This window comes from Schistocerca nitens, chromosome 9, assembly GCF_023898315.1.
Source record: "Schistocerca nitens isolate TAMUIC-IGC-003100 chromosome 9, iqSchNite1.1, whole genome shotgun sequence".
NCBI lineage: Eukaryota > Metazoa > Arthropoda > Insecta > Orthoptera > Acrididae > Schistocerca > Schistocerca nitens.
This window is the reverse complement of record NC_064622.1, coordinates 481,106,489-481,134,152: the sequence shown is the minus strand read 5'-3', so window position 1 is coordinate 481,134,152 and position 27,664 is coordinate 481,106,489. Positions and strand designations below refer to the sequence as shown.

Below are 27,664 nucleotides of genomic sequence, written 5' to 3'. Positions count from 1 at the left end.
AAACTTAGTGAAACACTCAGTAGTTGCTTCTTGTGACGTAGTGGGGTCGATACAGGAGGGAATGACTGGCTCGCTCCCCACTTTTGCAGACCTATGAAGGAGGGAAATGCATAACCCCAATCCGGCGACCTAGCATCCCTCACACTTTTGCTTTCCACTTACACGCTGCTCCATCCTGTTACAACCTCCAGAACACAAGTTAGCCCTGAATACGGTCCATTGTACTTAGATGTGCTACGAACATTTAATGTGTGTTCCTGACCCATTTCATTCAACAACAAACATTCATTTTATAGTAATAAAACACTATTTTCCACAATGCGTGACTTTCACATTCCTTGCAATGCGGAAAGTACTGGTCCTGGAGAAAAAATGAATAGACTATTTTTTTAAGAAAATTTCATGCAGTTTAATTTTGGCACTGGGAAAACATTTCCGGTAAAAGGTGCGGTTTCAGAGTTTCATCATACTTCTTACAAGCAGAAGAAAACACAGTATTACTGTACGTTGAGGAGAGGGAAACATAGATTCAAGTTCTGCAAAAGAAATAACTTTTTCTTCTTCTTACATGACGCTTCTCGCTATTTTACGCACTTTAGCAAATTTTTCCTCTCATTTAAATTTCTGACAGATATTTTTTCTATATACCTTGTCTCTGTACCGCTGGTTCATACATCTGTGAATTCCAAGCATTGTAAAAAGAATCAACAAAATCTGATATAGAAAATGAGGCCATTTTTTACCTACTACAATTTTAGTTCACCAAAATCGATGACGGCACATACTGATCTGGCCTATTCGAAATGAGGAAAGTCAAAAATACGTTGTCTCTCATTGACAAGCACAAGAATGGAAATTAATTCAAAACCATATCCATTGATGCCATTGATGCTAATACGGCTACTGCGACACTTAACAGCATTTCATCTTGAGCATTATTCACAATAATGGGAATAAAGTCTTATTTTAACATGAGTGAATGCTTTAGTCTGCTTACATGCTGTGGATTGTAAAAAATAAAAAAAAACAACGCTAGGGTTAGATCGTGTGTTGATCTCGTTCATTTAACTCGAGCTTATACTCTGATACCTGTATTACGTGTCACGACAACAGTACATAAATTACAGCAATACTATTTGTTATATAAATTTTGATTTGTCACGAGAAGAAATGCCTCTAAGCGCAAGCAGGAGAAGTGTCTCTTATATTGTCGTTTATTACATCGAATTGGATTGTTTTCGTAAAGCCAATAACACTCTTTTCATTACGTTTCTGTCCAGTCTTAGTGCCGTTTAACGTTCTGATGAGCATATGAATAGTCACACGTTTGATTTTTGAGCTGATATTTTCAGTCTTGGTTACTTTAATGTTGGCAGGACAAACGCCTCGAATTTTCTTACTACCTTCCGTTTGCCTGTGGCATATGGCCTTACTTTTAGATATATGATTGCTCGAAAAAAAAAAAAAAAAGGTTCAAATGGCTCTGAGCACTATGGGACTTCACTTCTGAGGTCATCAGTCACTTAGAACTACTTATATCTAACTAACCGAAGGATTTCACACACATCCATACCGGAGACAGGATTCGAACCTGCGACCGGCCGCGCTGTTCCAGACGGTAGCGCCTAGAACCGCTCGGCCACCCCGACCGGCTCCTCGAAAAGAAAAGTCATGTGACATTTGTGGTGTCACCGCCAGACACCACACTTGCTAGTTGGTAGCCTTTAAATCGGCCGCGGTCCGTTAGTATATGTCGGACCCGCGTGTCGCCACTGTCAGTGATCGCAGACCGAGCGCCGCCACACGGCAGGTCTAGAGAGCCGTCCTAGCACTCGCCCCAGTTGTACAGCCGACTTTGCTAGCGATGGTTCACTGACAAATTACGCTCTCATTTGCCGAGACGATAGTTAGCATAGCCTTCAGCTACGTCATTTGCTACGACCTAGCAAGGCGCAATTATCATTTGCTATTTACCTTGTGATGCATGTACCGTCAGACCGATGTTTACCAATTATGGATTAAAGTTAAGTATTCCAGAAGCTACGTACTTTTTTACTAGACTAAACTCCTTTAACTGTTCCAGACCTCACGCCAGCCTGCGTGAGCTTAAACGCATGCCTTTCGGCTTCCTCTCCTAGTGGCTTGGCTGTCTTGCCAAGTCACAACAGTTTGGCGACGAGGATGGGATTATGAGTTCGTATCTATACAGACTGATTTACTTGTGTAATGCCTTCGCCACAATCTCCAGATGTACTGTCCGAATTTTATCGCTTGCAGATTCAGCAGATGCAGGCCTTATTGGATGCCCTTGGACAGCTCGTCCAGGGTCAACGCGCACAGCAAAACGGTGCGGCAGCCGCCGCTCCACCGCTACCGCAGCCACAACACGCAGTTGCACCACCTTTTCGACCTTTTGATGCGGCACTGGAAAGCTGGACGGAGTGGTCACGCCAATTTGGATTCCATCTCGCCCCCTACAGAATTCAAGGTAATGAGCGGCAGCCTTTTCTGCTTTCTTGCATCGGAGTGACCACGTACCGTGTGATACTGAAATTATTTCCCTGACGCGACGTAGCAACTCTGTCCTATGAAGAAATTTTGTCTGCATTAGATGCATATTTCAAAGAAACAGTCAATGTCATTGCAAAAAGGTATACCTTCTTTCGTACAAAACGTACGGGAGGTCAGACTAATAGGGGTGGGTTGCAACTTTGCAAGGCCTTACTAGGGATTGTGCTTTTGAGTGTCAATGTGGCCTCCCTTATTCAGATACTATGGACGTGATGCCATTGCACAGAACATTGCTGATGTTCGTATATGGGAACAGATTTTGAAACTAGTCAATTCCTCCCTTCAAGAAGTGATGGACTTACTGGATCGGCGACACACACTTGACTTTGCTCAGGAATCATTTGAAACTTTGCCACCCGTGTGTCAGGTTAACCGGCCCGCCGGGCGAGCTGCACGGAACAGTAAACAGTCCTCGCGCCCGACCTCGCCAAAGCCACCTAGCTCTCAGCCACGTGTCCCGCGCCAGCAAGCAAATGCAGTGAAATCATGGTCGCGGTGTTCTACTAGACATTCGTGTGAGAATTGCCCGTCACACCAAGCTATTTGCTTTTTCTGTAATAAAAAAGGACATGTTCAGAGTGTTTGCCAGAAAAAGCTCCGATCGGAAGCTCACAACCATTCCAGGCCCTTTGCTTCACGCCGGAATCGGAATCGAACCAAGGATACTCCGGCTCATGAAACTTCGCCCATGGAAATTCATGTAGTTCATGCCACTCCGCCCAGTGCCACTCTCTCTCACAGTGACTGTGTTCGTCCCACAAATCGTGTGCGTCGACATCGCCGGAAATCCCGTCAAGTCGCAAGTGATTCTGTACCAGTGTCCGTTCGCGTTGCACGAGACAGTCGTTCTTGTCGTCAGCAGGACAATAAACTTTTTGTGGACTTGGACATTCATGGCAAAGTGATGCCGTTCCAGCTCGATACCGGAGCTGCAGTTTCCCTGATCAATCAAGACACGTACAAACAGCTGGGCACACCTCCGTTGCGTGCCGCAAATGTTAAGCTAACTACATATTCAGGTCACGGGCTCCCTGTGCTAGGACAGTGCAGCCTTCTTGCAACATACAAGGGACAAACAAAACTTGTGTCATTGTACATCCTTCGTTCTTCTTCTGCAGTGAACTTGTTTGGTTTCGATTTATTTCAGTTGTTTCACTTGTCTATAGTAAATCAGGTCCTATCAGTGAACCAGACTATGCCTTCAGCGTTTCTCGTCTATGTGAAGAATTTGCAGACATTTTTGCACCGGGCCTTGGTTGCGCTAAGAACTATGAAGCACATTTGGAACTGAAAGTAAACGCGCAACCGAAATTTTTCGGAGCACGCAATGTTCCCCACGCATTGTGTGATGAGGTCGCAAGAACATTAAACGATTTGGAATCACAAGGTGTGACTGAACGTGTGCAGGCTTCTCTCTGGGCATCACCCTTAGTAATTTTGCCAAAACCTTCCGGAAAATTGAGACTTTGTGTGGACTTCTGTGCAACAGTGAATCCACAGCTAGTGACTGCAACTTTTCCTTTACCCCGCCCGGAAGATCTTTTTGACAAACTGTGCCCGGGTAAATATTTTTCGAAGTTGGACCTAGCAGATGCGTACTTGCAAATACCGGTGGACGAAGAATCTCAGCGCGTTTTGGTGGTTAACACGCATCTTGGTTTGTACCGATTCAAACGATTGCCATTCGGGTGTGCATCCGCCCCTGCATTGTTTCAGCAATATCTACAAGCTGTTTGTGCATCGGTCCGTACTGCAGCAAACTATCTGGCCGATATTGTGATCTCCGGAAAGACGGAAGAAGAACATTTAGCCAATCTCAGAACATTATTTCAGGTCTTGCGACAAAATGGTCTTCTCTTGCGGAAAGACAAATGTGTGTTTTTTGCTCGGGACTTACCCTATCTGGGCCATGTACTCAATGCCCAAAGCATACATCCGAGTCTAGAGCACCTCCGTGCCATACCAGACTTACCGTCGCCGTAGAATTTGAAGCAGCTACAGAGTGTGCTGGGGAAAATCAATTACTACCATAAATATGTGCGCCACGCCTCTTCCATTTCAGCTCCGCTTCATCGCTTACGCCGTAAAGGTGTTCCGTTCGTCTGGACGACGGAATGCGAACGCGCCTTTCGCCAGTTGAAATCGGCGTTGCTTTCCAATACTTGCCTTACGCCATTCGATCCCCAGAAACCCCTTTTGTTGATGGTGGATGCATCGGATTTCGGGATCGGTGCTGTGCTTGCGCACAGGGATGGTTCGCACGATCGCCCTATTGCCTTTGCGTCCAAATTGCTCTCGTCTGCACAAAGAAATTATTCACAGATCGAGAAAGAAGCTTTGGCTCTCGTATTTGGTGTTACAAAGTTTCATGATTTCTTGTATGGTCGTCACTTTACCATCATCACAGACCACAAACCTTTGACATCGCTTTTTCATCCGAAGAAGCCTGTACCTCCACGTACAGCACACAAATTCATTCGCTGGTCTATTTTCCTCTCGCAGTACCGCTGCGATATCTTGTATCGGTCCACTGCTAAGCATGGAAACGCCGATGCCTTGTCCCGTTTGCCTGTTGCTGAGGACAGAGCATTCGATTCTTCCGAACTTGCTTGCATGTTTCATTGATGCGGAAACCGTTGACGTGGTCGAATCGTTTCCGATTGATTTTCGTCGTGTAGCTACAGCCACAGCTGCCGACCCTGTCCTTGCTACCGTTCTGCGTTTTGTTGCTACGCAATGGCCCTTGTCAAAGTCACGGATCGGGGATCCGTTGGTTCGCCGATATTTTGATCACAAGGAGAGACTTTTTGTACGACGTGGTGTTTTGCGTTCTGATAATGATCAGTCCAGGGTCGTGGTCCCACGTTCGTTACAGTGCTCTGTCTTACGGCTTCTCCACCAAGGACATTGGGGTATAGTGAGAACGAAACCACTTGCTCGTCAGCACTGTACTTGGTTCGGAATCGATGCTGCGATTACGCATATGTGCTCTTCTTGCATGGCGTGTGCCGAACAACAATCCGCACCACCGCGGAAATTCTTTGCATGGCCAAAAGCTACTTCCCCTTGCCAACGCTTGCACATCGATTTTGCTGGTCGATTCTGGAATGCTCGATCGTTGGTTGTGGTAGATTCCTTCAGTAATTTTCCTTTTGTTGTCCGGATGTCTTCCACGACCTCATCTGCCACCATCCAAGCGTTATCCGCTATCTTTTGCATTGAAGGTCTTCCGCAGACTATTGTTTCCGACAATGGCCCACAATTCATGTCCGCAGAATTTCAGTCATTCTGCAAGGCCAATGGTATTCAACATCTGACGTCCGCGCCGCTTTCGCCTCAGTCAAACGGTGCCTCTGAACGTTTGGTCCGGACTTTCAAGTCACAGATGTTGAAGTTGAAAGAGTCGCATTCTCGGGAGGACGCGTTATTGCTCTTTTTGTCCTCGTATCGCTCTCGGCCTCGAGATGGTCGCTCGCCGGCTGGGTTGCTTCACGGTCGCCCTCATCGAACCTTGACGTCTTTGCTATATAGGCCGCATCAGGTTCCTGTGCAGCGGCAGACACCTGCTTTTGCCCCAGGCGATCTTGTCTCCTACCGCACCTATCGAGGTTCACGGCGTTGGCTCGTAGGGCACATTCTTCGCTGCCTCGGCCGAGCTATGTATCTGGTTTTGGGGGCCTCTGGTGAGGTGCGTCGGCATCTCCATCAGCTGCGCCTCTGTCGTCGCACGGGTTCTGCCGCTCCCCGTCTGCTTTCAGCGACGGTGCCGTCCGGTCAGCGCCCTGGGGAACCATCTACTGGCTCGCCTCAGCCCAAGTGTTACCGACGCTGCCTTCCATTTTGTCCCATGGGGCCGCGCCGCCGCCGCCGCCGCCGCCGCCGCCGCCTGTTCTCCCGCCGGCGACGCCCGCAGTGGACGCGTCGCTGCACCCGCCGGGCGCCTCCATGGGTCACGCGCCGCCGAATGCTTCCCGTGACCCGTTGTCCTCCGCCATGAAATTCTTGCCCGCTCCGGACCATATGTCGTCTTCGCCCGTCGGGTGCCCCGGCTCGATGGAGGTCGACCCTTCGGCCCCTCCTGTATCTCTACGGGCGCATACACCGCATGTTGGCGTGCACCCTGGACTAGGTTTTCAGGCGTTTCCTAGCTCTCCTCGGACCGAATGGCAGGGTGCGGGTGGCACAGCCTCGCCTGTTGTTAGGCTCCCCACCTCGTCGCATACGTCAAAATGGGGTCCTCCCCACGGCGGGCGGAAGCCTTATGCCACAACCGTCCGCCGATTTGCGGGGAAGGAATGTGGTGTCACCGCCAGACACCACACTTGCTAGTTGGTAGCCTTTAAATCGGCCGCGGTCCGTTAGTATACGTCGGACCCGCGTGTCGCCACTGTCAGTGATCGCAGACCGAGCGCCGCCACACGGCAGGTCTAGAGAGACCTCCTAGCACTCGCCCCAGTTGTACAGCCGACTTTGCTAGCGATGGTTCACTGACAAATTACGCTCTCATTTGCCGAGACGATAGTTAGCATAGCCTTCAGCTACGTCTTTTGCTACGACCTAGCAAGGCGCCATTATCATTTGCTATTTATCTTGTGATGCATGTACCGTCAGACCGATGTTTACCAATTATGGATTAAAGTTAAGTATTCCAGAAGCTACGTACTTTTTTACTAGACTAAACTCCTTTAACTGTTCCAGACCTCACGCCAGCCTGCGTGAGCTTAAACCCGTGCCTTTCGGCTTCCTCCCCTAGTGGCTTGGCTGTCTTGCCAAGTCACAACAACATTACCTCGAGTGAAACACAGTCCATGCTTTTGTACCTTAAGGGAGAAGGTATGCCTTTCACTCATGCTTCCAGTCACTGAACCTCTAGAAAAATTCAAATTCAGTCTCTTCTGTTTCGATCTACACATGTGATCGAGTGATGGGAACAGGATTTCGCAGAAAACATTTCATTTTCTTACTAATCTCGTTCTCTGATGCATTTAAAATATCCCGGTTAAACTGTTCGCCACAGACACTACACCAATATTTTTAAAATATACGCATCTCTAATTTTGCATGTGGCTATAATACATTTTTTCCACAAATTCGTACTGTTATCGTAGCTTGTCCGCGCACTGAGCATCAGATATCGAGACAATGAATACAAGGCTTTCTAGAGTGTCAATTGTCACAGCTACGACATATGGCAAGTGTCCGCCTCACCTTGTTCATGTTAAATTTAATTTTTGTATATATTATGTTAATTTATTTTTTGAAACCTACGGATGTGTCTTTCTGTTGTTTCTTATGTTTTGTGAGCGGCGCATCGGCAGGAATCTTCCACATGGGCCAGAATGTTGAAGTAGCGGGAATCAGACGTCAGAGAGCCGACCGAAAGAGCGCGGGATGAAGATGGCGGGAACTTCCCTTAGATGCTGTGACCTATGTTTCTAACAATGGAATTAAGTTTCAGAAACGAAAATATGATTCTGCATCTTCAGTTCTATGTCAGAGTTGGATGTTAGGTGTTCTGAGAAAGGCACGCTTGATGGCAGATGCACATTGGGATACTTACGTAGCAGTCGTGTGTATGGAGTTACGGTATAAAACGTTTCGCGTCTTCTAAGAAAGAAAAGTGCGAAAGAATTAATTGTTTTGGAAACTGATGACTGCAGTTTATTTATACTCAGATGTAAGTGTAGATCAGGAAGAGCGGTGATTTTCTACCGAATGCAAATTTGTATACCTTACGACGCTAAAAACAGTGGGGTTTAATCTGTGACTTATCGAGTTCACGAGAAGTGATACAAACATTGAATCTAGGAACGATTTCAAAAGCGTAGTGATCTGATAGGGTATATCAGTGACAATTATCAGTTTTATTACTCAAGAGACATCCAAATTGAACAAAAATTACATAATTAATAATTTACTGCATTTAAGTATTTTAATACGCTTACCTGAGGCAATTGTGCTTAAGGATCTCGATGTTAACAGCCATTTTTGTTCTCTTACCAATCAATAAAAGGACAGAAGTAGATCTTTGGTATCAACGCATGTTGCAAGATTACAACCGATGTGTCCCCTCTACAGTGAGCGCAAGAGCCCCATCTCTCGCCTACCTCACATTTTTAATTCACAACTATGCAGTTTGTATATGGTTTTGCGGAATCGTTCTGAATATTTCTAGTTATCCTCACATTGGATTAACCAAGTGGGGCAAGTGGTGATTAAATGTCGCATTTCACGCAAGTAGCAAATTTTGTAGCAGATGAAAATAATTCATACAATGTAGGCTTTCACGGCCGGTGTTGTCTTCAGTTAAAACTTCCGGGATGAGAGGCCGTGGTCGATGTATAAAATTTACACCTAACGTTTCGTCTCCATCTGCGGGAGACATCTTCTGAGGTCATCCGATTGCTTGTTTCCCGCAGATGGAGACGAAACGTTAGGTGTAAATTTTATACATCGACCACGGCCTCTCAGCCCGGAAGTTTTAACCGAAAATAATTCAGTTAGCTTCGGTTTCTCTGAGTGCCACAACGAGGGAACGGCCGATTCGGGGCGGTTTAGAGCGGCCTCCACGGATGGCCCGAAAGAAAGCCAGCGACACGCCCCCCCCCCCCCCCCCCCCCCCTGCTGGCAGCAGCCCTTGCACAGGACGGGGTGGCTCCCTCATCATGTAATGTAAAACTCAAAGCTTCGATTTCTCCACTACGCGGAAAGCTGGCCCAAACTCGGTTCTTCGCTGCCGAGGCGTCGATTGTCACAAAAGACAGTCTGTCTCCGCTACGGGCCGCGTTGGCGAGGTGCAATCCTTGAAAGCCCCTCGCACCCCTGCTACTGGCTTGGGACTCTGCAGAAACATTCCGATGGTTCCGTTAGCAACGCGGAAGCCTCGAGAACCTTTCAACTTAAAACGCCTCCTAGAAGCCACCCACTGGCTGAAATTGTGTGACGTGGGGTAATGATTCCAGCGCACACAATGTTTAGTGGGAAGACAGAGGATTGGCGGAAATTTTGTTGCAAGAAGATGATTGGGCTGCCACTGCTGCGGAGCAGGATACGCTGAGGCTACACTCGATCCGAGAAAAATTGATCTGTGAACTGACTGCTTTATCGAGCAGTCATTGAACTGTATTGTCCGCTACGGAGTACGGAGATGGTAGTTTTGCATTTCCGGCAGCCCGGACAAGTACACGTTATTTTCGCGATCGCGCATCGTCGCAGTTGGAGCTCCGTCGGTCATATACACTCATGCTCATAAATTAAGGATAATTGCAGAATGTGGTGCCACACAACGTGGCACTACACAAAACTGGCGCTAATAGCATAGGCGCATAGGGAACTCACAAGACACAGATCTGCAAGTCCATGGTATTGGTGGTAAGTTGAGAAAACCGTCCCGAAACACATGTGCTACAAAACGGCACTGTTTCCTGCGCATCTACCCCGACAACAATATGGGATATGATCAGCATTCACACGCACACAGGCCGCACAAGGGCTTGGCATACTCTGGATCAGGTGGTCGAGCGGCTGCTGGGGTATAGCCACCCATTCTGCACCAGTGCCTGTCGGAGCTCCTGTGGGTTTGAAGACGTGCAGCGATACGTCCACCGAGAGCATCCCAGACGTGTTCGATGGGGTTTATGTCTGGAGAACAGGCAGGTCATTCACCTGATACCTTCTGTTTCAAGGTACTCCTCCGCGATGGCAGTTCGATGGGCCGTGTGTTGTCATCCATCAGGAGAAAGCTGGGATCCACTGAACCCCTGAAAAGGCGGACATACTGGTGCAAAATGACGTCCCGATACACCTGACCTATTACACTTCCCTGTCAAAGACATGCAGGGGTGTACGTGCACCAACCATAATCCCACACCACACCATCAAACCACAACCTCCATACAGGTCCCTTTCAAGGACATTAAGGTGTTGGTATCTGGTTTACGCCAGATGAAAACCCTGCGAGAATCATTGTTCACTCGTCCGTGAACATAACTTGAGACCGCTCTTCCAATGACCTTGTACTGTGTTCTTGACACTAGGCTTTACGGTCTCTCCTGTGACCAGGGGTCAGTGGAATTCACCTTTCAGGTCTCCGGGAGAATAAACCGTGTCGGTTCACTTGTCTGTAGACTGTGTGTCTGGTGACAACTGTTCCAGTGGCTGCGGTAAGGTCTCGAGCGAGGCTACCTGCGGTACTCCATGGCCGTCTGCGCTCACTGATGGTGAGATATGGGTCTTCTTGTGGTGTTGTACACTGTGCACGCACGTCCCGTACTGTAGCACCTGGACACGTTCCCTGTCTGCTGGAATCGTTGCTATAATCTTGAGATCACACTTTGTGGCACACTGAGGGCCCGTGCTACGACCTGTTGTGTTTGATCAGCCTCCATAACGTCATCAATATGTGTTGTTTGAGCCATTTTCATCGCACAGTCACCATTAGCACGTCTGAAAACGTCTGCACACTTACTCGACGCACCATACTTTGACATGCACCACCACACCTCTGCGTATGTGGACTGCTGCCAGCGCCACCGTGCGACGACCGCAGGTCAAATGCACCGCATGTTCATACCCAGAGTTGATTTAAACTCGCAAACCACCCACGAGAGCGTTGTTTCACCATGTATCACCATTATCCTTAATTTATGAGCACTAGTGTACATAGCAACTCGTCAAGCAATGCAGGCAGTCGAAGGCAACATCGGGTGCAACCGCAATTATTATTGATTAACATACGCAGCACCGGCGCACTTTGATCAGCCTTATGTTTTCTGGTTAGCGCCTTGCTCCATCTTGCCAGAGCGATAGAACTCACGACATTTGATTGCCAGTTCGCACTATTGATGATCGATACCTTACGTCATTTTTTCGACTGAGTTGTGATAAGATACAGACAGAATTTTGTGCAGTACATCTAGATAGGGAGAGTGTCAGCCCTCACAGAAGCTGTTCGAATTTTACTGTGTATATTTCAACTGTTCCCTTCTTCCACTTACGCGAAATTTTAATAACAATCTAATTGATTTGTCTCTGCTGAACTGAATAAATTCAGTAGCTATTCTGGTCCTGACGACACTTACCTGTTAAGAATATCGGTTTCTTGGCTCATACCAACCATTAATTTTGGTGGGTTATAAGAAAAAAGATAAAGACGTACATAATCTTATGTGAGCACGCTGGTCACACTTACCAGAGACAACATAGCAATGTCAGAGAGCGTGTTATACAATTAAATATGTTCCTTTCTTGGGTTAATTCTTTAAACTTCGAGTCTAAATTGTAATGACCTGCATAATAAATTATAACTTTCTTGTGACGACTCGATGGCAAGTTCTCAAGATAATTACGCCAAAACATAATTTTTCTGAAGCCAACAATTCGACCGCTAGAACAGAGTGAATCTGTGTAAATAATAATTTTACTGATCTTTCGATATACAGTGGTGTGGCGGGATCCCTCTGAAGAAAGTACTGGAACTTACTTTGCCTACGAGCTACGTAAGACGCGCTCGCCAGAAGCGTCTTTAAGTTTCTGATGATTGGTATACCTATAGAAAGATTGCGACTTGAGCCACCCTGACCTCTGCGTGTTCTTCGTCTCTTCTCGTGAGAGATGGGACTCCGTGGAGCAGCAGCCGCGCAGACGCAGGTAGAGCAGCGGGTACTCACCGAGCGCGTGGCTGAACTGCCTCTCGACGGCGGACAGCGCCAGCTGGCGGTACCTGGCGGCGGCGGGCTGGCCCGTGCTCTCCGCACACAGCAGGTGCCTGGCGGCCGCCTGCACCACCTGCGCCAGCGACGCGGCCGTCGACGCCCACTCGGCCGTCGTCACGTCGCTGCAACACCACGGGGGCTGCCACTCGAAAGCAGGGCTCGGAAACAGCTACCGTGAACACAAGACTAACGTGTTGCACTTCTTCCACACAGACACCTGCACGACACACGATCGGAATCGATGTATATAAACACCTGAAATGGTGTTAGACAGGACTTAACTCCGTTCCTCGCAGGGAATCTGATTAGATTCACTGGAAACGTGCGCACAAACCACCAGTTCTTAGAAGGGGAGGCCACGACGTTGGACCACAGATTTACGCCGGCCGGAGCGGTCAAGCGGTTCTAGGTGCTACAGTCTGGAACCGCGCGACCGCTACGGTCGCAGGTTCGAATCCTGCCTCGGGCATGGATGTGTGTGACGTCCTTAGGTTAGTTAGGTTTAAGTAGTTCTAAGTTCTAGGGGACTGATGTCCTCAGCAGTTAAGTCCCATAGTGCTCAGAGCCATTTGAACCATTTTTTGATGTACTTCAAACTTTGTACACCTTTTGTAGGTCATTAGAACAACGTAATGTGCGAGTGGTAAGGTGCAGTACTCTGGAAATTCCAAGAAAACTGCGAGAGAAGTTTTACGCCCCTGTTATGTGGCGCATGTATTTGAGAGTAGTTGCCACAAATAGTTCAAATGGCTCTAAGCATTGTAAGACTTAACATCTGAGGTCATCAGTCCCCAAGACTTAGAACTACTTAAACCTAACTAACCTAAGGACATCACACACATCCATGCCCGAGGCAGGATTCGAACCTGCGACCGTAGCAGCAGCGCGGTTCCGGACTTAAGCGCCTAGAACCGCTCGGCCACAGCGGCCGGCGTAGGTGCCACAGGTTAGGGTTCGTGGTATTCAAGTGGATGCTCGCACGGTAGCTCAGCGTGTTTAGTCAGCGCGTTAGCTGCCCTCTGTAATTAAAAAACTGGGTGAATGGGTTAGCTGAGTCTTCAGCGCGGAGGAGTGCAACGCCAATGGTCCCGGGTTCGATTCCCGGCTGAGGCAGGAGATTTTCTCCGCTTAGGGACTGGGTGTTGTGTTGTCGTCATCATCATTTCATCCCCATCTCCGACGCGCCAGTCGCCCAATGTGGCGTCGAATGCAATAATTGCCCTCAGCGGCCGAACTTCCCCGAATGGGGAACTCCCGGCCCACAATCTCGTACGCTCCTTTCCGTTTGAGTGAATGGGTGTCCGCTCCGAACTAAATGCAACGAACAATAAATAACAAAATGAGATTTAATAAAATGGTTAGCGTTCCAGATTCTTGAAACGAACGTGTCTGTGGCGACGGTTCGACTCTCGCTCGAACTTAATTTTTAATCTATACTTCCGGAAGAAAGAGAAATTTTTCGAAATGTCAGCGATACGTGTTATCCCTTAAAAATTCTGAACACTCCTTCTAAATGCGGGATAACTGCATTCATCCGACGTAGTAGATGCCGTTTCAATTTATGTTTCCCATGTCTGTATGAAAATACCATCCTGCAACGTGTGATGTCGAGAGCCTATATGACGAGTAATTCTGCTTACTCGTGTGTTCTGGCACATAATGCCTTACTATATTACTGAATAACGCCATTCGTATCATTATTTGTCCGGATGTGACTTCGGCTTTCCAGGCCTGTTCCTCGTCTTTGAAAATTTAATTGAAATATTACATAGGCAAATGACATATGAAACTCACTACAGATTCATGAAAATGCACGTGGTTTTTTTTCATTGTATTACGTCTTCAATATCATATAATTTATAATGTGATTAGTGATTAAAAAATAACTGTTTGCAGGATTCGAATAGTCTCTTAGTCAACGACCCTTCTCCCACAACTTCGATTTTCTCGGAGCTGCAGCTTACTATTGCACTTCATGTTGTTTTAGTGGCTTAGTAAAGATGTACAAATTTTGAAGTGAATCCGTGATCCCACCGTCCTGACCTCCAATCTTATTTTGCCGGAAATGCTCGTCCAGTGCATAGATATATGGTGCCAGATACCATCGGAAAGCTAAAAACAATTTATGGAATCCGTGCCAAGCAGAATCAGCTCTGTAGTCAGTGGCAAAGATGGACCGACACACTGTTTACCAGGTGATCGTAGTGGTTTGGCTCACTACTGTAAAAATTACTGTGAATGTGATAGAATAGAAATATGAGGAAAAAAACCATGTTCTCTGCATGTAGGCCGTATGCACCGAGCAAACATATTTTGTTGAGTGGTACTTAAGTAAATAAATTAGTGAAATCAAAGTGAACTAGAAATTAGGATATAAATGAAAAACTTGGTTTAGTTTAGAGAGTTACATACTCGCAAGCAGCGGGCCGAACAGCAGAACAGAAGAGACAATGACCGCGAAGTCAGCAACTTCCACATAAGCGGGCGCTGTCGATTCAGCCGTCAGGGCATCGCCCGACCGGCTCACGTGTTTCTCAGTTGTCGTATGTGAGCAAAGGCCCTCGCCTACATCCCAAGAGCCAATGACCGACGTTAAGAAGATTCTTCGAGAAGCCATTCAACGTGACAGAAGAGGCAATGACCGGCTCACGTGTTTCTCAGTCGTCACATGGGATCAAAAGCCCTCACCTACATTCCAAGAGCCAATGACCGACGTTAAGAAGATTCTTCGAGAAGCTTTTCAACGTGAGAGACGAGGCAATGACCGTGAAGTCGTTCACCTCCAGTAAACTGAAGTGAATAAATACGCGAGACGCAGTGGGCCAGAGGGAGGAAGTCAGATGAAGACAGACGAAGACGGAGTCGAAGACGGAGACGGAGACGAGAGACGAAGAAGACGAAGAAGCGTAGCAGTAGTTTTCAGTCAGTTTCGGTGCTGAAGACCGTCATGTAAGAAGAGTCTGCATCATGCACAGACGAACCAAGTCCGCCGCTGTAATGGAATAACAAGCAGCAGCCGCGGCGCCAGAAGACAGAAGTTAAAAGGTATTTGAAGTCTGGTTTTTACATACCCGGGTGACTCGTGAGGACGGGAAGGAGACGGCCTCACATCAGTAGTCACCTGTGAGCTGGGATGAAGACCTGACAGCCGAAGACTGGCAAGCGGGAGTCCGTGGTTCGAGTCCGGGACACTGGCCTTCCCCCGCCGCGCCGCTCCGCTGGTCGACGCACAACACACGCGGCCGCATAGAGAAGAGGAACACTGGGACGCCACACCCAAGGTATCATCCGATGCACGACTTCGCTCGCAATAATTAAACCGGCCACCTCGCGCTGCGCGTCTCCCGTCAGCTGGGCGAGACGCCGACACGAGATACACACCGCTACGCGTAATCAGACGCCGCCGCCGCCGCCGCCGCCGCTGCCGCTGCCGCAGCAGAAGACTTCACAAACGACACAGCTGCCGCTCTCCGAACCAGAACATCCCGTAAGATACAGTTGTACAAATCTTCAATAAATGTTATCTTATGTAAAAATGATGTTTCATTCGACCTCATACCCGAGCCAAGGAAGAACCCACCCTGCCCACATGTTGTTAAGAGAGAAAAGTTAATTTATTTAATATTTTCACCCTGACAGAATGCTTTAGAATGCTCATCCTGACAATTGACAGCATCCAAAGAGAAAACCCAGTTACATTTAGTAGCAGAAGTGTCACATTTAGTAACACAATTGTTACATTTGATGTCAGAAGCCGTAATAGTTGTTACATTTGGAAGTTTTTCATTTATATCCTAATTTCTAGTTCACTTTGATTTCACTAATTTATTTACTTAAGTACCACTCAACAATTTATTTCAAAAGCTGGTCAGCTCCTCCTCTTCTTTCAAGTCTACTGGTGTGAAAAACGTAAGGACGAAAGTAGCTTCTGTATGACGTGTATGTATGACGTGAGAAGTGACACAGCTCTAAAAAACTTGGAACGTACATAGACAGAACTGACACAGTATGCTACGGAAAATCTTTGGCTATAACGCACAGAGAGAAAAAATAACTTTTATAAGTGTTCTTTCTTAGTGTGTAACAAGACTTGCGCTTCGTCCTTCAGGCTGTTTTGGTGCAGCCCTCTCAGAGGCTCTACAGAGTCCCAAGGGCTGGGCGGACACACTTTCAGTATAGCTGGTCTATTCCACCACCTTCTAAAATATTAAATATTCTTTCTGAAATATCATCTACAGTAGGCCTTCCTTATTGAAATATATATTAATTCTGAATACAAATACGAAAGCTTAGAATGTATGAAAGATTACCATGAAAAGTGCAAAAGATCACTTTAAGGCCTGCAGGTAAAGAGAGAGAGAGAGAGAGAGAGAGAGAGAGATGACAGAGGGAGGGATGAACGGCTAATAAGATCTACTGTGTGCATTCGTGGTGGTTTTAGTTGTATGAACGTTAGGCCGTCTTCTGCAGCATGTTACTGCGCCTGACGTTTGGTTTGCTAATGCTGGAGACACTGCCTGAGGCTTTGCAGACAGTAGTTTCACTTTAACCGAACTCACCAAGCCGAATTTTTAATTCACATCCGCTACCCAAGAAACACGGAGACGCATTGACGTGTTTTACTGAACTTTTCGAGGAGAAGAGTTTGTGCTGTTTGCTTTATTTCGCTCTAGGGCACACAACTTCTCTAATTTGAGTCCTGTTCAGTTGTTGTTGTGCTTCTGTGTTTCTATGGCCTCTTCGACATCCCAGGGTGGTGAAGACTGTATATAAACGAATTTGGTAATTACCTGGTCGTAGTGCATGATCTGCTGCTGTCAATGTACCTGTGTTGCACAGATGTAGTTCTGGTGGTAGTACGCCTGACGGCAATTGCAAGAGATTTTCTGTACTCCTGCTGTAGCAAGCGGTGGGCGCAGATCGTTTGCATTACTGAATGGTATTCAAGCATCTTTCTCGTTGGTTTATACACTGTGTCGACATCATGTCTTCTTAGTACTCTTCTGATGCAATCTGGAAGCTTCATATCTTTTAGGATACAGTACATCATTTATCTCTTTGCGAGAAGAGCGATTTCTTCTGAAAGTAATTATTTAATGTACGAGCTCTTTCTGCAAGTACTACGGTTCACAGATTCTTTTAACCTGGTATGCCATTGTCTTTAGTACTTCACTTTTCTGCTTGAGATCATGACTAGAATTTTTGTGAAGGGGCCTCTCTTTTTCAGTAAGCGTTCTGTGCATTTAGTGACCTGAAGTTCCATCAGTTTTACCAAGTATCTGTACGCACATAAATGATATTTGTCACTTTTTCTCTTCTCGCATTACCCAGTTTATATTAAAATTCAGAAATGTAAAAATTGTGAGAAATTGATTTCTTCACGGGGCCACGAAAATGTCATGAACGTACCGAAACTGACAAGTCGGTTTCTTCTTGGCCATCTCTATAGGGCTGATTCGTATTGAATGTGTTCATTACTGAGTAACGAGTATTCCACAAGAATCGAAATAGCGTTTCGTCACTGCTTGAAATTGTTTTGTTACCAGCACGTATTTCTCCTCGCATTTAGTTAATACCTGACTCTCTACAGGTCGGAAGCTTTCGTATTCCTCCAATTCGTTCCACTCGGCGGCGTCTGAGTGACGTAAATGTTTCGTTACTCACCTGTTCGTGCCGACTCGACAGTTCTCGCATTCCTGCAATTTCTTTTCCTCAGCGGAGCAAATCGTTTTTGACACAAAGTACCGAATATATTTCTCCACTCGCCGTGTTTTCCATCTCTTCATACAATTCGTGTCCGACTCGGACGGAGCTGGCAGTATCCGTAATCGTCCAGTTCCTTCTTTTCACAGTAAGATCTCTGCCGTACGGCGGACGACGGCTTCTCGATTGGCCACATCGCTAAATGGCGGTTTTATCTGGGCTGTGGCGGGTGTCGGTAACACTGCTACTGCTTTGACGGAGCGCATCGTACAGCGTGTGACTGTCTCGCCACGGCAGGGACTGGTCGCCGAAAGACAGAAGTGTGGGAGTGGGCCTACGTGAGGCAGCGGGGTGCAGATTCAGTCTGCAACTGTTATTTTCATATGGTAGCGAGCCCTCCCCCTCCCCCCAAGAGCCATTGATCTTGCCGTCAGCTGGGTGGCTTGCGTGCCTCAGCGATACAAATAGCCGTACCGTATGTGCGGCCACAACGGCCGGGTATCTTTTGAGAGGCCAGACAAACGTGTGGTTCCTGAAGAGGGGCAGCAGCCTTTCCCGTTGTTGCACCGGCAAGAGTCTGGATCTTTAAAGAAAGGCAGACGTACAATTTTAGCATTTGTAGACTTAGAAGAAGCTTGGGACACTGTTGACTGGAGTACTCTCTTACAAATTCTGTAGGTAGCAGAGATAAAATACAGGGAGTGAAAGGCTATTTACAACTTGTACGGAAACCCTACGGCATTTATAAGAGTCGAGGGGCATGAATGGGAATCGGTGACTGAGAAGGGAGTGATACAGGCTTGTAGATTATCGCCGATGTTCCGATGTTATTCAAGATGTGCACCGAACAAGCAGGAAAGGAAATTAAAAAAAAAAAAAAAAAAAACGTTTGGAGTAAGGATTGAAGCTCAGTGGGAAGAAATTTGACGATGACACTGCAATTTTGTCAGAGACAGCAAAGGACTTGGAACAGAGGTTGAACGGAGAGGCCAATGTCTTGAAAGGAAACAAAAGCAAAACAAGGATAATGGAATGTAGTTGAATTAAATCACGTGATGCTAAGGGAATCAGATTAGGAAACGAGACACTTAAAGTAGTAGATGAGTTTTGCAATTTCGGCACAAAATAAGTGATTAAGACTGCAGCAGAGAGGACAAAAAATGGACAGCCAATGGCAAAGAAGAGCAGTTCTGAAGACGTGAAGTTTGTTATCAACGAATATAGATTTAAGTATTAGGTAGTCTTTTCTGAAAGTATTTATCTGGAGTGTAGCCATGTATGGAAGTGAAAAGTGAACGATAAAAAGTTAGACAGAAAGAGAACAGAGGCTTTTGAAATTAGATGGGCCGATCGCGTAACTAATGAGAAAGTATTGAATTGAGGAGACAAGAAATCTGAAATCTGTGGCACAACTTGACGAATGAAGATATCGGCTGATAGGGTTCATTCTGAGACAAGGGATCACTAGTTTAGTACTGGAGGGAAATGTATGGGGAGTGTTTGGGGGGAGGGTGTAAAAATCGTAGAGGGAGAGCAAGATATGAATATAGTAAGCATATTCAGTAAGATGTAGGTTGCAGTAGTGACTCGGACATGAAGAGTCTCGCACAGTATAGACTAGCATGGAGAGTTTTCAGCTGTTACCATTAATGCCAGCGCAGCCACGGTGTTTGTCGGTCAGTGTGTAGATGGCAAAAGCCTGTTCAGGATAGTGAACATTCTAAAATGTCGCATACACGAGAATAGTCATGCTTTCAACTTACTGGGTTGGGAAAAATTGTTTACGTGTAATGGGTGCATCAGCAATAACATTATTCATCGAATATTTCGTAACGGGTGTCCGACAATAATAGTTACATACGGTACAAAATCTAGACGTTAATTTTACAGCCCTAAATGTGAATGTTTCTTTAAATTGTCATCTACAAAAACTCGCTACATTTAATTTGAGTGTGCTCTTGACGGGCTCGCCATCAGTTTAGACAAAATGTTCGAATGTGTGTGAATTCCTAAGCGACCAAACTGCTGAGGTCATCGGTCCTCAGAGTTACACGCTACTAAAACTAACTTAACCCTAATGACAACACTCACACCCATGCCTGAGGGAGGACTCGAACCTCCGGCGGGAGGGGCCGCACGATTAGTGACGTGGCGCCTCTAACCGCGCGGCCACTCCGCGCGACCTGAGTTTAGACCACGGCGCTAAGTGGTCATTCACACGATCCTTAAAAGGCGGTTCCAACTGAGCGGAGGAAAGTAGCGTCTGGTTAGACGTGCCATAAAGCACGCATCAGTGTATACTGCACAGGCATAAAATCATCTCGGTGTTGAGTCCTGAAAGGAAATCAGCAATTTTTGCTCTCTCTTTGGCCATTGCATGGTACGTAGCGACAGTAAACAACACAAACAGGAGAAAACGGCCGATACGCGTAAAAATCTGTTCAGTATGAACTATTCGTTGCGCTATCAGGCCTTGAAGGCGCTACGGTACCGACCATCCACCGTGACATCCTTAGCCATACGCGCGCTGGATGCGCATATGGAGGGGCACGTGGTCAATAGACGGCTCTCGCGGCTGTTGTCAGTTTCCGTGACCGGAGCCGCCGCTGCCTCTCTGGGTCTTCAATTGGCCTTACAAGGGCTGAGCGCACCCCGCTTACCAACAGCGCTCGGCAGACCCGGTAATTGTGTGTGAGCGTCTAAAACTGTCGACTGCTACTGGACGTTGTGCAACAGGAACTAACGAAACTGGACGTTGTGATGGAAAAAGCAATTACTTATTCCGAGAAGTTATCGGCTTCTCTAAGATTCCGTGATACTGGTCTACATCTACATCTACATTTATACTCCGCAAGCCCCCCAACGGTGTGTGGCGGAGGGCACTTTACATCACTTTCCTGTTCCAGTCGCGTATGGTTCGCGGGAAGAACGACTGCCGGAAAGCCTCCGTGCGCGCTCGAATCTCTCTAATTTTACATTCGTGATCTCCTCGAGAGGTATAAGTAGGGGGAAGCAATATGTTCGATACCTCATCCAGAAATGCACACTCTCAAAACCTGGACAGCAATCTACTCCGCGATGCAGAGCGCCTCTCTTACAGAGTCTGCCATTTGAGTTTGCTAAACATCTCCGTAACGCTATCACGCTTACCAAATAACCCTGTGACGAAAAGCGCCGCTCTTCTTTGGATCTTCTCTATCTCCTCTGTGAACCCGACCTGGTACGGATCCCACACTGATGAGCAATACTCAAGTACAGGTCGAACGTGTGTTTTGTAAGCGACCTCCTTTGTTGATCGACTACATTTTCTAAGGACTCTCCCAATGAATCTCAACCTGGCAACCGCCTTACCAACAATTAATTTTATATGATCATTCCACTTCAAATTGTTCCGCACGCATACTCCCAGATATTTTACAGAAGTAACTGCTACCAGTGTTTGTTCTGCTATCATATAATCATACAATAAAGGATCCTTCTTTCTATGTATTCGCAATACATTACATTTGTCTATTTTAAGGGTCAGTTGCCAATCCCTGCACTAAGTGCCTATCCGCTGCAGATCTTCCTGCATTTCGCTGCAATTTTCTAATGCTGCAACTTCTCTATATACTACAGCATCATCCGCGAAAAGCTGCATGGAACTTCCGACACTATCTTCTAGTGAAAATCAATGGGCGCATAACACTCCCCTGTGGCACGCCAGAGGTTACTTTAACGTCTGTAGACGTACTTCCATTGAGAGCAACATGCTGTGTTCTGTCTGTTAAAAACTCTTCAATCCAACCACACAGCTGACCTGATACTTTGTTTATCAGGCAACAGTGCGGAACTGTATCGAACTGGTGAATCAAAGTGTGTCAAAAAACTATATTTTTCGTACGTAAGCACCTTCGCAGCCAGCACCGCTTCTCTTTGTGGTCTCAATAACGTGTCTTTCTCGGCAATATTGTGAATGCAGAGTTTTTACTCTCTCAATGGTTTCCAACGCTGACGTCTACGGTATACACAGTTTCAACGTCCAGCACATTTCGTTTGATATTGTATGACGTTTGTTCCTCTTGTGGCAATCTTTATTTCTGATATCAAATAGACAGAACTTCAGTACCCGTTGTTCAATTTTTCTTTGCACTAACCTGTCATTTTCTATATCTACATTGTGCAAGTCACCTGATGGTGCGTAGCGGTGGTTCGCTTTGTGTACCGGTTTCACTTCCCACTTTTACTGCCCAGTCACCAATGGTACGCGGGATGGACTATTGCTGGAAACCCTCTGTGTGGACTCCAGTCTCTCTGGTTTTTTCTTCGTGGTCTTCTCGCGTGACACGTAGAAGGAAGCAATATATTGGTTGACTCTTCTACGAACGTACGATCTCGTAACTTTAACAGTAGACCATACCATGACTCAGAATGCCTTTCTTACAGCGTCTGCTGCTGGAGTTGGCTAAGCATTTCCCTGACGCTTTCGCGTCTGCTGAATGAAACTGTAAAGGGACGTGCTGCTCTTCTTTGGATGCTCAATATTTCCTCTATTATTCCTATCTGGTGCAGATAACTGACTGAGGAGCCGTACTCAAGTAATGGTCGTAAGGCGGATGTGCAAGCTACCTCCTTTGTTCATGGACGACGTTCATGTGGATTATTCCAAAGAATGTCAGTCCGCCAACTGCCTTACGCACGATTTAATTAATGCGATCGTTCCACATCAAGTCGCCCTGCACGCATACTCATAGGCCTTTCATGGATGTGTCTGCCTCCAATCATTGTTTTGCAATGGTCTTGACAAGGAATAATGAGTCGTTCTCCTCATGTATTTTCAGCACGTTACAACTGTTTTCGTTGAGGGTCAGTTGTCAGTCACTGTATGAAGCGCCGTCTTTGGAGGTCTTGTTGCATTTCCATACAATTTTCTAACGTTCTATGAGTACAGCAACGCGATCGACGACGCGATCGAAATGCAGCAGCCCATTACAAACAGTACTGTAAGGTGCTTAAAAAAGTTATTAGGAAGGCAAAAAGTATGTGGTATGCAGATAGAATAGCTAAATCTCAGGATAAAATTAAAACCGTATGGTCAGTCGTAAAGGAAGTGGCTGGTCTGCAGAGACAGGTCGAGAATATAGAATCAGTGCGTAGTGGGGATGTCCGTGTTACTGATAAGTCGCATATATGTACAGTACTTAATAATCACTTTCTGAATATAGCAGGTGAACTAAATAGAAACCTAGTCCCAACAGGGAATCATATAGCGCTCTTAGAAAAAAGTGTTCCGAGACTGTTACCTGAAATGCTCCTCCATGATACTGACAAGAGGGAGATTGAGTTAATAATTAAATCACTAAAGACGAAGAACTCTCATGGATATGACGGGGTATCTAGCAGAATACTGAAGTATTGTTCCACGTATGTTAGCTCAGTACTTAGCCATATCTGTAACTTTTCCTTTAGGAGTGGTCGGTTTCCAGACCGATTGAAGTACTCGGTAGTGAAGCCACTTTATAAAAAGGGAGACAGGGATAATGTTGACAATTATAGACCTATTTCTATGCCATCGGTGTTTGCTAAAGTTATCGAGAGGGTTGTATATACAAGGTTACTGGAGCATTTAAATTCACATAATTTGCTGTCAAATGTACAGTTTGGTTTTAGAAATGGTTTAACAACTGAAAATGCTATAGTCTCTTTTCTCTGTGAGGTTTTGGACGGATTAAATAAAAGGTTGCGAACGTTAGGTGTTTTCTTTGATTTAACGAAGGCTTTTGACTGTGTTGACCACAAAATATTACTGCAGAAGTTGGAACATTATGGAGTAAGGGGAGTAGCTTACAATTGGTTCGCCTCCTACTTTAAGAACAGAAAGCAGAAGGTAATCCTCCGCAATATTGAGAGTGGTAATGATGTTCAGTCCCAATGGGGCACTGTTAAATGGGGCGTTCCCCAAGGGTCGGTGCTGGGGCCACTGCTGTTTCTTATTTATATAAATGATATGCCTTCTAGTATTACAGGTGATTCAAAAATATTTCTGTTTGCTGATGACACCACCTTGGTAGTGAAGGATCTTGTGTGTAATATTGAAACATTATCAAATAATGTAGTTCATGATATAAGTTCGTGGCTTGTGGAAAATAATTTGATGCTAAATCACAGTAAGACTCAGTTTTTACAGTTTCTAACTCACAATTCAACAAGAACTGACATTTTAATCAGACAGAATGGGCATGTTATAAGCGAGACTGAACAGTTCAAGTTCCTAGGCGTACGGATAGATAGTAAGCAGTTGTGGAAAGCCCATGTTCAGGATCTTGTTCAGAAACTAAATGCCGCTTTATTTACCATTAGAACAGTATCTGAAGTAAGTGACATTTCAACACGAAAAGTAGTATACTTCGCATATTTTCATACGGTTATGTCATATGGTATTATTTTTTGGGGTAATTCTTCTGATTCAAAAAGGGTATTTTTGGCTCAAAAACGGGCTGTTCGAGCTATGTGTGGTGTAAGTTCGAAAACCTCTTGTCGACCCCTATTCAATAGTCTGGGAATTTTGACATTGCCCTCACAGTATGTATTTTCTTTAATGTCGTTTGTTGTTAGCAATATTAGCTTATTTCCAAGAGTTAGCAGCTTCCACTCAGTTAATACTAGGCAGAAATCAAATCTGCATGTGGAATGCACTTCCTTGACTCTTGTGCAGAAAGGAGTGCAGTATTCTGCTGCATCCATTTTCAATAAGCTACCACAAGAACTCAAAAATCTTACCAGTAGCCCAAACACTTTTAAGTCTAAACTGAAGAGTTTCCTCATGGCTCACTCCTTCTATTCTGTCGAGGAGCTCCTGGAAGAGCTAAAAAATTAAGCAAATTCCAGTGTTACATTCTTGATTTTCTTTATTTAAACTAACGTCGCCTGAATATGTTTCTTATATTTCATTTCATCTGTTTCTACAATCGTGTTATAATTTCATGTATTGACTCGTTCCATGACCATGGAGACTTCTCCTAAATGTGGTCCCACGGAACAATAAATAAATAAATAAATAAATAAATAAATAAAGAGTCTCACGGAGCTTCCGACAGTATCTACAAGTTCACGTATATAGAGTCAGGTGACAAAGTCATAGGATACGCCCTACTATCGTGTCGTACCTCCGTTTTCGCAGTGTAGTGCAACAACGCGATCTGGCATGGACTCAAAAAGCCGTAGGAAGTCCTCTGCGCAAAAACTGAGCCACGCTGCCTCCTTGGCCGTCAATAATTGCGAAAGTGTTACAGCTGCAGGATATTGTGCACTAACTGACACGTCTGTTACGTTTCATAAATTGTTGATGGGATTGATGAGAGGCGATCTTGGTGGCCAAATCATTCCCTCGAGTTGTCGAGAATGTCTTTCAATCCAATCACGAACAATTGTGGCCCGTTGATACGGTGCATTGTCATCCATAAAAATGAAGTCAATGAATGTCTGAAAATGGTCTCCATGTAGCCGAACATAACCATTCTCAGTGAACGATCGGTACAGTTGGACCAGAGGACGGACGTAAACACAGCCCGCACCATTATGGAGCCAACAACAGCTTGCACAGTGCCTCGTTGACAACTTGGGTCCACGGCTCCTAGCGGTCTGCACTACACTCGAACCCTACCATCAGCTCTTACCAACTGAAATCTGGACTCGTGTGAGCAGGTCCCGGTTTTCGAGCCATACATTTTCCAAACGATTTGCTCACGAGCCAAAAAGAGGAGCTACAGGCGATGTCGTACTTTCAGCAAAGGCACTCGCGTCGGTTGTCTGTTGGCATTGCCCATAAATGTCAAATTTCGTTGCGCTGTCGTAACGGATACGTTCGTTGTGCATCCAGCATTGATTTTTGCCGTTATTTCATGCAGTGTTGGTTGTCCGTTGGCACTGGCAGCTCTACGTAAACGTCGCTGCTCTCGGTCGTTAAGTGAAGGTAGTCGGCCACGGCGTGGTCCGTGGTGAGAAGTAATACCGGAAATTTGGTATTCACAGCACGCTCTTGACACTGTGGATGTCGGAATATTGAATTCGCTAAAAGTTTCCAAAATGGACTGTCCCATGCGTCTAGCTCCAACTACCATTCCGCGTTCAAAGGCTGTTACTTTCCATCGTGCGGCAATAATCACGTCGGGATCATCTAAGCACAAGTGACACATACGCCAATGCCCTGCCCTTTTATAGCTTGTGTACGCGATACTACCGCCTTTGTATGTGTGCATGCCGCTAATTCATTACTTTAGTCGCCTTAGTTTATACTGAACAATACACTACGTGATCAAAACTATCCGGACACCTGGCTGAAAATGACTTACAAGAATACATTCAATCAGGTGCTGGACGGATTCTAGGGGAAAGGCAGCCCATTCTTCACGGAGTGCTGCACTGAGGAGAGGTATCGATGTCGGTCGGTGAATCGTAGCACGAAGTCGGCGTTCCAAAACATCCCTAAGGTCTTCTATAGGACTCTGTGTAGGCCAGTCCATTGCAGGGGTATTATTGTCATGAAACCACTCCGCCACAGGCCGTGCATTATGAACAGGTGCTCGATCGCGTTTAAAGATGCAGTCATCATCTCCGAATTGCTCTTCAACAGTGTGAAGCAAGAAGATGCTTAAAACATCAATGTTGGCCTGTGCTGTGATAGTGCCACATAAAACAATAAGTGGTGCAAGCCCCTTCCATGAAAAACACGATCATGCCATAACACCACAGTCTCTGTTGGTTCTATACACCCTAGAAGGTGACGTTCACGGCGCATTTGTCTCATTGGATCGCCACATTGTGTACCGTGATTCGTCACTCCACACAACGTTTTCCCACTGTTCAATCGTCCAATGCTTACGCTCCTTACACCAAGCGAGACGTTGTTTGGCATGTACGGGCGTGATGTGTGGCTTATGACCAGCCGCTCGACCATGAAATCCAAGTTTTATCTCCTCCCGCCTAACTGTGGTAGCACTTGCAGTGGAACGTGATGCAGTTTGGAATAACTGTGTGACGGTCTGGACTGATCGCCGGCCGTTGTGGCCGTGCGGTTCTAGGCGCTTCAGTCTGGAAACGCGTGACCGCTACGGTCGCAGGTTCGAATCCTGCCTCGGGCATGGATGTGTGTGATGTCCTTAGGTTCGTTAGGCTTACGTAGTTCTAAGGTCTAGGGGACTGATGACCATAGATGTTAAGTCCCATAGTGCTCAGAGCCATTTGAACAATTTTTTTCTTGAATTGATGTCTGCTTATTACACATTACGGCCATCTTCAACTGTTGGCGGTCTCTGTCAGTCAACAGAGGAGGTCAGCCTGTACACTTTTGTGCTCTACGTGTCCCTTTACGTTTCCACTTCACTAACATCGGAAACAGTGGACCTAGTGATGTTTAGGAGTGTGGAAATCTCGCTTGCAATGACACAAGTGACACGCAATCACCAGACCGCGTTCGAAGTCCGTGAGTTCCGCGGAGCGCCCCATCCTGTTCTCTCACGATGTCTAATGACTGCTCATGTCGCTGATACTGAGTAACTGGCAGTAGGTGGCAGCACAATGCACCTAATACGAAAAATGTATGTTTTTGGGGCTGTCCGGATACTTTTGATCACATAGTGTATTTGTCTCATAAATTTCGTGGACAGTGATTTTTCTAATAATTTAAATTTTTAATTTCC

The 27,664-nt window shown here is 46.1% G+C and overlaps 1 protein-coding gene across 1 annotated transcript in view; it reads right to left on the bottom strand.

The window, feature by feature from the left end:
- The window catches only part of LOC126204367 (NACHT and WD repeat domain-containing protein 2-like), a 1,117,837-nt gene that overhangs the window by 482,734 nt on the left and 607,439 nt on the right, over positions 1-27,664 (bottom strand). Inside the window, exon 6 of the mRNA XM_049938741.1 lies at positions 12,240-12,406. Coding sequence (XP_049794698.1) covers positions 12,240-12,406 — 167 coding nt within the window. The remainder of the gene's footprint in view (positions 1-12,239; positions 12,407-27,664) is intronic.